The sequence below is a fragment of the Cajanus cajan genome, chromosome 11 (assembly GCF_000230855.2).
Source record: "Cajanus cajan strain Asha chromosome 11, NIPB_CcT2T_4, whole genome shotgun sequence".
In the NCBI taxonomy this organism is placed as follows: Eukaryota; Viridiplantae; Streptophyta; class Magnoliopsida; order Fabales; family Fabaceae; genus Cajanus; species Cajanus cajan.
The window spans coordinates 34,106,294-34,121,178 of NC_138527.1; the positions used below are offsets into that span (position 1 = coordinate 34,106,294).

The 14,885-nt window shown below is 27.8% G+C and overlaps 2 protein-coding genes across 2 annotated transcripts; both read left to right on the forward strand.

Annotated features, from left to right (window-relative positions):
* The first annotated feature begins 3,400 nt into the window (after positions 1-3,400).
* On the forward strand, positions 3,401-4,800 carry LOC109800454 (uncharacterized). Its single transcript, XM_083067078.1, has 2 exons — positions 3,401-3,966; positions 4,054-4,800. Exons 1-2 carry the CDS (start codon positions 3,892-3,894, stop codon positions 4,372-4,374), a joined length of 396 nt encoding a protein of 131 aa, XP_082923204.1. The 5' UTR covers positions 3,401-3,891; the 3' UTR covers positions 4,375-4,800.
* Positions 4,801-5,073: 273 nt separating this feature from the next.
* LOC145953516 (uncharacterized) lies at positions 5,074-6,988 on the forward strand. Its single transcript, XM_083067489.1, has 4 exons — positions 5,074-5,113; positions 5,663-5,808; positions 5,958-6,074; positions 6,368-6,988. The coding sequence occupies exons 1-4, from the start codon at positions 5,074-5,076 to the stop codon at positions 6,986-6,988; spliced, it is 924 nt and encodes a 307-aa protein (XP_082923615.1).
* The last annotated feature ends 7,897 nt before the right edge of the window (positions 6,989-14,885 follow it).

Below are 14,885 nucleotides of genomic sequence, written 5' to 3' on the forward strand. Positions count from 1 at the left end.
CTAATGTTCCAATCTTGTAAGATGAAAAAATTAAATTAAATTAAATGATGAAAGAGAATAAAAAAATAGGTGATTATTTAATAATTTGACACGTGAAAAAATAAAATCAAATAATAATAAAATATAAAAATAATATAAAAATTCTAAATTAAAATATGATATAATATTTTGTGAGTATACGCCGTAATTATAAAGGAAACAATAGTTTTTATTTTTTACTCTCTTTTTTTTCTCCCTAAAACAGAGAGAATGCATTTTAATATGAAATTGGCACGCACATTTTTTTCCTCTTATTATTTTCATATTCATATATGTATTAAATGTGGGATATTTTTCATTTTTCATTCATTTCCTTTTACATTGTTCAATCATATATATATTTAATTGTATTTTTTAAATTTTTTTTTTGGTAAATCTCGGAAGTTGTTTTTAATTCAATAAAATAATTTCTAGGAATGTTGACCCGGTAAACGTCACCTTATTATTAAGCACTGTTCTTATCGTATCCCATGGAAATTAGCAAGGTAGCAAGGTAACAGGAAGCTCAATTTATTTATTTATTTTGGATATAAAAAAAAAAAAACTAGCTTGGAAAACAGCACAATTAAATCATCCCGAACTATAGACCCGCAATCTCACTAATAGGGTATAGCCAAAAAAGAACCAAGATCCTTGTAGTTATTGTATCAGAAGATTGAAGATAATATAGTATTTATTTGTTTAAACTTCAAAAAAATAAATATTTTTAACGAAGTATTTTTTAAAAAAGGTAATTTTTTAAGAAGCAAATGATAGATTTTCTTCTTAAAAAAAGTAGAAAATTGATTATTTTGAAAAAAGAAATACATAAAAGAAAAGTGTTTATGTTATTAAAAAAATGCTTTTAGAAAAAAAATTAAACAAACAAACCCATAATATTTCCTGATGAGTTATCACATACACTACACTAAAATTAATTTTTTGTGGCAATTAATTTATTATTTAGCGGCCATATAAATGGTCATTATTTTTTATACCAGCATTTAAATAATGACCGGTGTATTTAGTGTCGCTAATAATATTATCGGCATTTATATAAAATGCTGGTAAAGATCTACTAAAATGTCGGAAAAACTTAATTTTTTAGTGACAATTCTAGTATTCATTTTAAAGACTATTAAAAGTTTTTTTTTCAATTGTCTCCTTTACTTTAAATAATTTATTTCTATAATTTTTTTTTCTAAATTCATAACTTATATACTTTTTTATCTCTACTCGGTGTGTGATTTGTAAGATCAGGGTTATCTTTTATTTATATATTTTTTAATTTATTTTTCTAATTTTCTTGTCTCTTAAGAAATGTGAGATTTATAAGGTGAAAATTGCTCTCTAACTGTTTTATAGCATTATTAAACTTGATAATAATGGATGATTTGATACCAATTTAGAATAGTGAATTAGGAGTAAACCCTATAAAATGAATCTGTAAAGTGATAGTTATTACTCACTTATATATTATTTAATTATTTTATTTCTAATCGATATGGGGCTTATGTTTTTTCTAATAAATAATTATCGTTAATAATAAATTTTAGTGTAATATAAATACATTTTTAGTGGCTATTATATATTAGTCATTAATATTTTTATATATGGCGACAATTAAATTATTGTCATTAAATAATTGTCGTTAAGAACAAATTTTGTTGTAGTGATAGAAAATTTGTTAACGTTTAATTCTTTTTTTATTTGTATTTTATAATTATATAGTTGATCATTCAATATACCATTTTTATATATTTAAATTAAATGACCTGTGCTTTTTTTTTTATAAAGCACAAATTACTTAATTATTTTTTATTCATAAAAATTATAATAACATCAACGAATTTGAAATCACTTAATTAAATTATTATCTATTTTTATATTTATTAATAATTATAAAAAAAAAATATCATACTTTTATTATTTAAATAATTTTTTTAGACATCTTGAACTTTAATTTTATTATTAACATTTATCTTTTTAATTTACAAATATTTATTTTTATTAAATTAGAGTTAAATTATTTATCTTAAATTTCAATAATTCATCCATCCTTTTCTTCTTTAAGTACAATTTATTTTAATTTTCATATATTAAAATATAATAAGAATATGAACTTACAGAATAAAAGAAATAATAATAAAAATTATTCCATGTTTTTAATTATGTTATTATATATATATATATATATATATATGTGTGTGTGTGTTTTTTTAATGTTTTGAAATAGTATTTTTATAAATAAATAAAAAAAACTAGTAAATTAATAATGTCATTATATTAAACTATGTCAATTTTCAAGTATCAAAATAGATAATATTTTAAATGTAATAATTTAAACAATGTCAACAAGTTTGAGGTTGAAAGATTAATGCTAGAAGACGACATATCTTAACCTTAAATTGATGATTTGTGTTAACAAAATTAAAAAAAAATACATTATTTAAGATTAATGTAAAAAATAATTTATAAACACTTTCCTCCTTTAATCCAACTCTCACACTTAAAATAAAATTGAAATAGTTCACAAGTGTTAAAGAACAATTAATTTTGAATTGTTGTACGTGTTGTATCTAAGCATTAATTTACAAAGAAGGGACGCTATCATTTGAGATGTGAATATTTTGTTAATCACTAACTAAAAATATGATTTTTATAAATTAAAATTAAGTAAACGATATATATATATATATATATATAAAATGATAATAAATAAAATTATGATTTTTAAATAAATATATTAAAATAGAATTATAATACATATATAAACTATATTCGTGAATTATTAAAGTGTTAAAAAAAATTAAATAATTTGGATTTGATTTATTTAAATAATTATTCTTACCTATTTATTTAGTTAAATAAATCAGTTCAACCGAACATTTAATTAACTTAAATAATTCATGGATAATTAAACTCATTTTTATATCCATGTATATGTGTAGAATCCTTTAAAGTATATACTCCACCACTGTTAATTTGTTAAACGATGGGATTATTAATGGCAAATTGTAAGATTGATAATATACCCAACCATTTGATATACAACCACAATCTCGGAGTCCAATTGCATTGCGTTGCTTTTAAGATGTGGCAATAATCATGTTTAGTCAACTTTTTTTCTTTTACTCGTTATAGTATACCATATTATACCATCTGACTCGTTCCACACTTCCTCTAATTTTTTTTTGTTTTGCTTTTACCAATCTACCACTTGTATAAATTTATATACGAATTAAGTAACTTGTCATTCTTAATGTGCACGATGAACATGAAGTCAACCAAGAAGAAGAAAGGGCATTTTAGTCATAACATAGAAGCAATTAAGGTTGTGGTAGCGGTGTTCCTATATAAAGGTCACACGCACTGTACTTGGCATGCAGTTGAAGGAAATATCTTGTTATATATATAAGCTTGGAACCTTCTTGTTTCTCTTGAGACGATGGCAGCGATGGTTGAACGGAAGCCACTTGAAGCACCGAAGAATTTGTTAGAAGCAGTGTCCATGTTAGCAGAAGCGATGAAGCACGCTCACATGGAGGCACGAGGCACGTGGCACCTCTTCGACTTGTCTAGGGCCATCCTTCATGCTATCATGGACAAGGTCACTTCCAACTTCTTATCTTTCTTTCCACTTTTCCTCACCATGCATGTAGTTTCTACATGTCACATGTAATTAAGTGTTATTATATGATGCATGCAGTTGGATATGTATTTTTACCTCTTGTTAACTTGCACTGATTCTGTGAAATGTAGGGTAAGAAAACAGTGGCAAGAGAATGCAGTGAAAGAAGCGATTGTGTACAACTGAAAACCCCTGAAATTCTAAAGGAGTTACACGAGTTTAAGACATTGTTGACACGGACCATGCTTTTCACTAGCAGAAAAGCGTTCGCTGTATTCGACGAGGAGGATGTGCTCCTAAGGAAGACAACAGCACGGGTATATATTTAATTTTTTATATATGTATATATCCATATTTATGGCTAGATGTATTTAACTGAAAAATATTTTGATGCATGTGACCAGATTCTAAGGCCTGCTTTCACAGTTATACGTGACAGAAAATCAAAAAGTTTGATTGTGTTCATCCGGGGAACTCGTAGCCTAAGAGATATGTTGACAGATGCACTGTGTGCTCCCATCTCCTTCGAACACATCATTTACAGCCATGGCAGTGAGCAAAGTGGGAACAAGAAGGTTTCAGGTCATGCACACCGTGGTATGGTTGCTGCAGCTTTATGGGTTAAAAAGCGTTGCATTCCTGTACTTCTTGATGCTCTTCAACATCATCCCGACTTCAAAATCAAGGTACTACATTCTTGGAAAATTATACACTTCCTAATCTAACTTTCAAAATTCTACATTTTATCATTTAATATTTAAATTCTCGTACCTCTTGTATATAATAACATGTTAATCTCTTACATTAAATGTTGATTGTTGACTTACATGGATGATGTTGCATATGGATTACAACATGATATAATATATATGTAGTTAATAATCAACTAATACGTTAACAATTACCTATATTATTAATGGAGTGAGAAAATATTTAATTTCGAAAGTTTTGTGAAAATTTTATGGAAAAAAATACATTTAATTCTTTTTCTTGCTTAGCCTGGATACAAGTGGATACTTTATTCTACTCAAGAAATAGATGACAATACATCATCAGCAACTAAATATTGGTCCAAAATGTGAGGGATGACCTATCCATCCAGTAAACCTCTCTAAAATCAAAAGCTGAACCACCTAACCCTTTTTATAGTTAAATTTAGGTATTCCATTTTTTTTTTATTTCATGAAACCCTATGTTTGATTTTTTTTTTTTATAATTATAATTTCCATATAGATTGTTGGACACTCGCTTGGTGGTGGTACTGCTGCACTGTTGACATATAAGCTTAGAGAAATACCACAGTTCTCTTCAAGCACTTGCGTCACGTTTGGCCCAGGCATGTAATTATTATACGTCTTAAGTTTTAATTTGTTCAATTGAGTAACCAATTTCTGTAATATATAATTTAATCATTATAAGAGAATATGGAGAAGTGTGTTACAAAGCATTTCTCGTTAAACGACTGTTAGTGGCATATTTTATTCTTAAATAACCAACGGTAAACCACTATAATAATTAGTTTATTGTATATATTCTGTTTCAAACCATAAAAGTAAAAATTATAGTAAACCATTGTATATCCATATCTTTATTGGGACAACATAAAGTATCTCTATATGTTAGGATGTTGTACTCTAATTAGACAGTGATATGAAATTTGAATTAAATATTAAATTACTATTATAAACATTGTGATCAGGTATTGTGTGTGTAAAATACATGTGATTTAAATATTTAATAAAAAAAATCCACACAAATTTTCAAATGAAATAGTTGCTCCTAATTAAAATAGCACACGCATTGAAGTAGAGAGAAGGAGAAAATAATATATATGATAAATGATGTAATGAAGAAGAAAAATATGGATAAAAATAAAATGGGATGGAAATGAGAATGAAGAAAGAAAGTTCTAGTTGTGTATTTTAGGATGAATATATATTGTACTTATCTTTTCTCAAATCTTGTCATAATCATCATTGCTAAGTTCATGTTTGACAATTGTTATTCATGCAGCTGCTTGTATGACATTGGAATTAGCCGAATTTGGGAAGCCCTTTATCATTTCCGTTATAAATGGTTCTGACATGGTGCCTACATTGTCAGTTTTTTCTGTTCATGACTTCATTTCTGAGGTGCTCAAACTAGTGACTAAGATGGCTGTTAGAAAATGATTTGTGTTTTTCATATGTTTCTTTATATTAATTTCTTGATTTCTGATGATGTACTTATATGTTAGAAAATGGTTCATTCTTAATTTGTTCAAGTTGGCTTTCATTATATCATTTTTAATTAATTGAATAATTTGCAGGGTCGAACTAAGGATAAAACCACCACAAATACAATTCAAAGACATATAACTATAATTGGATCTCACTTACCATTAGCAAAAGCCATTGCAGAACATGCGCTAAACCATTGCGCCCAGGTAGCTTTAAGATCCCTTATATATATATATATATATATATATGACATTCAAAATACTCGATACATGCTCTATAATAAGGATAAAGTCTCAAATTCACTAGACTCTAACAAGAGTTTGCTCTCACAATTAGCTAACCATACGTAAGGAACTATATATTGAATATTGATCTTGATAAATATTATTACTCTAGCTATTTTTTTTTAATTATACATATCTCCTTTTTTCATAGGAATTTCTCAAATCATATACATGTTTTGATAATCTAATATCGATAGTCTTTTTTATAACTAAAGGTTGTGGCAAAGTATGAAGAAAGAACTCACCAATTGATACCTTGGTCCAATCCTGAGAACGTTGAAACATTATCAAACTCTGAATCAGATAACTTGGATGAAGCTTCTTTATCATCAAATATAAATTATGAGTCTCTTTTGAATGAAGAGTATATATTAGATGAGGAAGAATTAAATTTCTCTAGTGAAGGATCGGACGATGATGACACAGATGATTATGATGAAGACACAATGTTAAATCAAATGGGGAAACTTAAATTGCAAAAAGATGATGATATCTCTATCATTCATGCTAAGGAAGAAAAAGATGCAACCAAGACCAAAAACATTGATGAAGAAGATAATTCTTCTCCAGCCACCAAATTGGGTAGACGTCATCTTTATCCTCCAGGAAGGATCATGCATATTGTCCCTGCAGCTTCCTTTGAAAATTCTAATTTAAGTTGCAATGATCCTAATGAGAAACATGTCTATTTGTATGAAACACCTAGACAGTTATATGGAAAACTCAGACTTTCAAGAAGGATGATACATGATCATTTCACAAGCAAGTATCTCAAGGTGTTACAACAATTAATCATTCAACTTGAAAGAGACCATTTCAACTGTCATCGACGATGAGGCAAAGCATCACAAATGAAAAAACAAAAATTGGTACTAGTATTAATTGGCTCATGGCGCTCTATAACTAAAATTGCTGTTGATTCTAATTATCAGGTTTGTTGCGTATGTTAGAATTTTAATTGTTGAAAATGTCTTAATATCTCGTGGGAAATGTGTACTATAAGTTTTTAGGAGTCTTAGGAGATTGTTATTTGTTAATAAGTCTTTTTCAATGTTTACTTTTGTTTTTCTTTTAACATAAGATAATGTAAATTATAGTGCGTATAAGGAATGTATTTTTTGTTTTAATTGTGAGTAAAACTCAATAAAAATAATAAAATTGTATGTTGTTTCAATGTTTATATGGATATTGATCGTTAAGTCTTGTTATGAATGGTCAAAATTAAAACATAACAAAGTTATGTTGATTTTTTTTTTTGTCACGTGAATTTTTTAAGTAATTATATGACATTAAATGGTGGCCATCCTAATTATATGATCCACATTTCTTTTGTTATGAATGGTTAAGATTAAAACATAAAAAAAAATTATATATATATATATAGAGAGAGAGAGGAGGGATCCTTTTATTTTAGGAATAAGTCTACCTAGACTTACTCTATTCAATAATTTATGTTTTACATCAAATTTCAACGATCCAACCATTCAATTTAAAGCTATTAATACATAGATCAAATCTGTAAATTTTTAGAAAATTTAAAAATTATTTGATACTTTGTTTCATTAATTTGAATCAATGTATAAAATAATTTTATGATTATCCGTCAATTTGAATTAATAAAATGAAGTATCAAATAATTTTCAAATTTTCTAAAAATTTACAAATTTGATCTATGCATTAAAAACTTTAAATTGAACGGTTGGATCGTTGAAATTTGATGTAGAACATGAGTTATTAAACGGAATAAGTTTAAAGTAACTCAACCTAAACTTACTACTCCCGGAATAAAAAGATCTCTCCTCATGTATATATATATATATATATATAATTTTTCATTGAAGTTGATTAGACCATGTTAATTGATGGACTTTATATAATAAATTATTTATATGATAAATTATTTATTCATGATCTCAATTAATTTTTACATGATAAATATTTAAGATTTTTAATTTATAAAAAAAATAATATTTAATTATATATCGTGATTCAAAATTATCTAATAATTTATCCAGTGAAAGTACTGGTTATTATTGGATTAAAAAAATACTTTAAAAAATTGAAGAAAACAATAGTCCGTGTGTGCTACAAAAGTCGCAAAACATAAAACGACATGTGGTCTGCCTTGGGCGTGTCACTTGGCAGGTTGACCGTGAGGTTTGAGCTGATGCATGTTTCTACTCAGACCGAAAGCGGTTAACAATTTTTCTTAACCATTCAAGCAATCATAACCGTGTTCTATTTGATTTATAGTTGTTCAGCACCATAGTATTTACTTTGCAGAACATGTTATGAATGCTGTGATGGTGAAAATGGGAGCAATCGTGGTTGCTAACGCTAAACTCTAAAAGCAACTGGTGCTTTCATCAAGACTTAAAACTAAATGCCATTCAAAATCATTCTATTATTAATTTATGAAAACAACTTCGCAGTAGTACGAGTAACTGATGGACTGATGCAGACATATACAACCATTGAAAAAACAGCATATCATTATTTTTTATAGTAACAACAGCATCAATTTTTTTAACCAAGATAATTTTTTTGGCACAATTGAAGGCCACCTTCTATTTATGAATTTCATGATTTCTCAGGCAGCATAGTTTCACTAATTTAACCACGAATGACTACAAAACTAAACTCTTAACGAAGCTCCCGAAATGAAATTCAATAGCAATTAACTACAGCTTTTTCTTACACATCTTGCACGTCAACAAACTCATGAGGTAGATACCAAAAGATTCCCCCTGTTGAACATATTTAAAAACCCCAAGATTCAATAGATTCAAACACAAAATTATAGAGAAAATTTAACTCCTTCATCATCAGTTGAAGTTCCTTTAAAGACCACAAGCTTTCCCTTCTGTTCTAATAGTTTCAGTGCACGATTCAAAATAGTTCGATCTATTCCATGAAGCTCTGTGGAATATAAAAAATAATGAGTCAAAACAATTGCAAAGCCCAGCACGTAGGAAATAACTAAAATATATTAAGAAAAAGAGTATTCAATCTCCCTGAACTGTATGACATATCTCTTTTTTCTTTTATCGGTCAAAAATGGTAGATAGGGAAAAAACTACTATGACATATCTCTTTAGCATGTAAACACTTTAACTCGTCCTAATTAATCTTTAAATTATAGGAATTGTTCCAATGTCATTCTATTAACTAGGGATTAAATGATTACGTGAAAATATATATTTATAATACAAAGAGCCTAAAAAGTTTATAAACGGGAAATAAAGAGAAGTGAAACACTCGAGGTGAAGTTAAACACTTCCCATTTCACGACGAGGGTAGGGGTCAATACTCGCAACAAGAAAATTTACTTGGCACCATATGATGTTCCTATTAAGCAGGCAGGTTGCCACAGATGTCATCAAATTACACAAACTAGATTAAGTTATGTTATGCTACAAGAAAACACAATGGAATTTTAATTCAGTGCATCACGGAGTTTTAAATCTGTTTTAATATACGCACACCACGGGCCATTGCTAGTGGCATATAATACTAACTAATGGATCACAGTCATACCAATAGCCTTGCTAGGTTCTGTGTGGTTCACTTCCCACACAGGGCAAGACAAGAACCGGTTACTGATGCATGGGTAGGATATAACCCAAGAACTATACACTACAAAACAAGTCAACTACAAGTGAGAATATAACAAGCAAGCAAGGATAAAAGGTACTACATTATTCAAATGTTAATTAGAAATTAATAGCAATGAGAGAATAAACTATAAAACAAATTAACATTCTTTCCATCCTTTCAATGCTTAAACCGGGAAAAGGATGTCTTTTTTCTTTTTTTGTTCTAACATTGAACTTAAATTTGATCCACCGTGAGCAAGACATTTTATGTTGTCAGTAAACAGAAAACTGTAATGTCATTGTAGTAGTATATCGAGTCTTTCCCTAGCAGCACAACTTTTAACAGCTTTGGTGATAGAGTAAGACTCTTTAAATTGTCGATGGATAAAAATTAGATCCTTTAAATTTAGGGCCTGTTTGGGGTGGTCACAAGTTTTCCCTTGGTCTCCAAATACAAATTTCAAAATGGAAATGTTCACTTAAAATGGGACTGAATTGATTATTAAACAAAATTTGAATCACTTTAAGCTTAATTTTTAAAACCATAAAAGGTAGCTTTCTTTTTAGTTGTATAATCAAAGCATTCAATTGACATATCTTTTTTAAACAACTTTGATGGTATGGTAAAACTCTTTAAATTTAGTCTCATTAAACTGCTAGAGTTATTCAAAATTGGAATCTTAGATCTTAGGAATAGACTATGTTGAAAGGAAAATACGTAATCTTTAAAACTTTTATTTATTTTATCTCTTTAAACTCAAAAAAAGCCATGGCCAATTCTGAATAGAAACGTATTGTTCTCATATGAATGGAGAATACTCCAAAAACACATTCTGACAACTAAGTTGGTTTTCTCGTTTAGATATTTTAACATTTTATTACATATTTGACTGTTGCATTCGAAGTTTGAATAACCAATCTGAACTCAGTATATGAAGTATTTGAGTTTAATGATGATAAATTATCGGTGTAAAAGAATTAACTGATAAAAAATTATTAATTATATGACTTAAAAATAATTACTATGAAAATTAACAAACTTATTATGTACGGTAAATAACTTTTTAAAACGTATGCGTTCATTAAATCCTAAGTAGTAACTACCGTTCTTAAATATGATATTATCATATAATATTATGTCATAACTAGGTTATTTATATTAATATATAAAAAAAGAATATTTTTTTAGTAATCACTTTCACTACAAGAAAACACTGAAATAGCTACGAGAAATAAGCGTCAGTTAAAAGCTGACGTTATTTTAAATTAGTATCAGAAAAGTCAACACTATATTTAAATAAATAGCTCTAGCTTTTTCGATGCTAAACTTAAAATTTAAATTTAGTATCGAAAAAATCGACGTTATATCTTAAAATAACGTCAAATTTTTCGATAGTATACATACTTTGAAAAAGATAAAGATAATTATTTTCAATCTTATATAGATAATGTGTTGTGATATACTTGGTTATCAAGTTCACTTGAGACCTCAAGGTTCACAGATCAAGTCCTTGAGAATGTTAAAAATACGAACAAATAAATGATAAGCTGGAAAAAGAAGATAAGAAAAAAATAAAAATTTTGTGTGTACTTAGTATCAGCTTAACCAACAATAAAAAATTAAAATGAATAAACTTGTTATCAACAGCTTAGTTGACACAAAAAAAAATTGTGTCAACTTATTTAGCATAAGCCAAAATTTGACAAACGACCGACAATATTATGTCGAATTTTATGATTTAGAATTGACTTTTGGCCGATTCTAAAATAAAACATTTTTATAGTATTTGATTTTTATATTTTATTAATCGTTATATTTTTTATTTAAAAAAATAAAAAAATATATTTTTTATTAAAATCAAGACCTTAAAATTAATAAATTAATTATAACACTAAATCAACTTATATTTATTATTTATTATTTTACTTTTAATAAAAACGTGTCTCAACCTCACTGATATTAAAATAAAATCGATTGGACCGCAGAATGGTAACCATTAGAAAAAGAATCAAATTGCTCGACCAGCTACGTTATATTAATTTTTTTTATCGTAATTCGTTATTGTTATTGACTTGGATATATCTCGGTAATCTTTCACATTCTAACAACTGATTTTTATTTTTTTTACATCCTATTGCACAACTTGTTTTAAATTAATTATATTTGATTTTTTTATGGTGATTCATTAATTATTGTTATTCACTTCGCTATATCTTGGTACCTCTCATAGTTGTTTAAGAATGATATAGAAAACCTTATTTTAATCATATTGATTTTTTTTTTTTGAGTTGTTATCGTCTTTGGTACATGTATCAAATTATATAAGTAATTTAATGAAAGTATGAGTATCCTATTTCAAGGAACTTATACAACATTTTACAAAATTATTTGTTATACTAATTAAGCTAACAAAAAGTAATAAAAATTTGATTTGTTGTAGTAAACAATGTAAGTAAACAATGTGAATGTTATAAGAATTCTTTTTGGTATTTTTGTAAACACTTAGGGTGCAAAACTTTATTCTAAAATAATATTAATAAGTGTTGGGGTTAGAAATGACAAAAATACCCGCACCCGCGGATATTTGCGGGTAAAATCCGTTACGAATAATAAATGGACAGGCTAATTGAGTACTCACGGATAATGAGAACAGATAATTTTTTACCTGTTTATAAACGGGGCGAGGACGGGTATGATGATATTCATACTCGCGAGTACTCGTTTAATAATATTTCTTAAATATCCTAATTATCATTGTACCACATAACCCTAAAACTACACTCTCTCATCTTATTTTCTTACAAAAGTGAGGTTGATGAAGCTACTAATAATACATGTGTTAAGCATGTTATAAAATTATGTTGGATGTAATTTAATTAATTTTCTAACTTTGATTGGACTAATAAATTTATGTATTTTAAGTTGTTTACTTTCGTTTGGAATTATGAGATTGAATAATTATAGCTTTGTGATGAGACATTAACTTATTTGTGAGATTGGTGTATTTTAAGTTATTGATTATCTTGCATTTTTATTATTATTTCAACAAAATTAACGTCAAATACAAGTTTAAAATTAATATTAAATTTTTATTTTTAATATTTCAATGACATTGAATATAAACTTAAAATTATTTGTAATATAATTCTTTTAATTTCTTAAAAAATTTATAAATATCCATGAATATCCATGGATATCCGTGGGTATTCAAGAAATTCATGGATACTCGCTTAATGGATACACCCACCCCCATGGGGCCAATTTTCATTCAACGGGGTGAGGGCAGATTAACCCACCCCCATGGGGTCCCATTACCATCCCTAGTTGGGGTTTTGACTTCACTAAACTTTCTTCTCATGTTTATCAATGAGCTCACAATAGTTATCATTCAAATTTTTATCAATCACTCTAAAAAATAACCAACCTTAATCCCTTACAAGTTGACATCTAAGTTGCTAGATTAACCTATCAATTCCTTGCATAGTTTCACCAGGAAACCAACTTTCAAAACTAGAGCTTAAGAAAGACTAATGACATTTACTCTATTCCTAGATATAAGCACCATCAGTTGCTTTATTTCCATTCAAAGGTTCAAAAGTATTTTCCAATCTCTTAAAAACCTCAAGTTCAAGTTAAGGGAAATCAAATCATAACAAGCATTATGCACAAGAAACAGGACAATAAAACTGAATAACAACTGAAATTGATCACTTAGAGTTTATATTGAGAATGAGTTTACTAGTTACATCAAACCCCAACAAGGGTGAGATTAGCTACACATAGACATGTAGAACTCTACAAAAATGATGAAGAAATGAAGAAGTTTGATTTTGAAGGTTCCAAAACTCTCCAACCACAACCTAGAGTCCTATACTCCAAGAAAGGTCCTCTCCTTAACTCCTCGAAATTCTCTCTTTTAAGTCATAAATTTTTTTGTCTTATCTGAATAATGACATGTCAGCACAATTCACGCTAAGCGTGACATGCCACACTAAGTGTGAGGGATTGGTCTAGAAGGGAGTGACTTTCTGAAACACTGACACTCAATGCCAATTTTCATTGCTCAATGTGAAGATTAAAGTTGTTTCCTTGACTCTCTGTCCAACTGAGGCTAAGCGTGGGATCTGAGACTTAGAGACTTAGCCAAAAATTCCTTATGCTTTGAACTCACCACTTTGTCCTTTGCTTCCTTTCATGTTTCCTAACTTTTCCCTAAACTACAAAATAGTAATTAAATGCTTATAAATCACCTAAAAACATGATTCAAAGATAAAATATGATCATTTACCGATTTAGATATATTTTGAGTTCAAAATAAGATCTTAAACTATTAGAAATTAATATAAGTACTCCAAATTAGACCATAAACTTAATAAAATCATAATACTTATGATCGGTATATGCTTTATTATATTTTAGAGAATATCATTGTGTCATTTATTAGCTTGATGATCTAATTGTACTTTTTCTGTCGTAACTGAAAAAATAAATTCGAATTTTTGTCCACTGATGAGAAACAGCGGTCTCCACTTTATGTCAAACTCGTAAGTTTTTATTGCTAATGTTCCAATCTTGTAAGATGAAAAAAAAAATTAAATGATGAAAGAGAATAAAAAAACGATTATTTAATAATTTGACACGTGAGAAAATAAAATCAAATAATAATAAAATATAAAAATAACATAAAAATTCTAAATAAAATATGATACAACATTTTGTGAGTATACGTCGTAATTATAAATAGTTTTAAATTTTTACTCTTTTTTTCTCCCTAAAACAGAGAGAATGCATCTTATTGAGAATTGAAATTTTGCGAGATTCCTGTAACTTGAAAAGGGTGTGGTTGCCATTTATATCCATCTAAAAATTAGGTTGGACGTTAACCATATTCTTACTCCAAATTGGCATGCATGATATGATTTTATAATTGAATACAACAGTTATGATATATTAATCCTGCATCATATCTCGTAATCTGTTTTTGGTACACCTCGGAAGTTGTTTTTAATTGAATAAAATAATTTCTAGGAATGTTGACCCGGTAAACGTCACCTTATTATTAAGCACTGTTCTTATCGTATCCCATGGAAATTAGCAAGGTAGCAAGGTAACAGGAAGCTCAATTTAGTTATTTAT

What these genes read in the sequence shown, in the direction of transcription:
- LOC109800454 (XM_083067078.1), top strand. Translation starts at nt 3,892, where the DNA reads ATGCTTTTCACTAGCAGAAAAGCGTTCGCTGTATTCGACGAGGAGGAT. An exon ending in TAAGGAAGACAACAGCACGG is followed by an intron (nt 3,967 to 4,053) that starts GTATATATTTAA and finishes GCATGTGACCAG; the next exon opens with ATTCTAAGGCCTGCTTTCAC.
- LOC145953516 (XM_083067489.1), top strand. Translation starts at nt 5,074, where the DNA reads ATGGAGAAGTGTGTTACAAAGCATTTCTCGTTAAACGACT. An exon ending in GCATTTCTCGTTAAACGACT is followed by an intron (nt 5,114 to 5,662) that starts GTTAGTGGCATA and finishes TTATTCATGCAG; the next exon opens with CTGCTTGTATGACATTGGAA. An exon ending in CGCTAAACCATTGCGCCCAG is followed by an intron (nt 6,075 to 6,367) that starts GTAGCTTTAAGA and finishes TTATAACTAAAG; the next exon opens with GTTGTGGCAAAGTATGAAGA.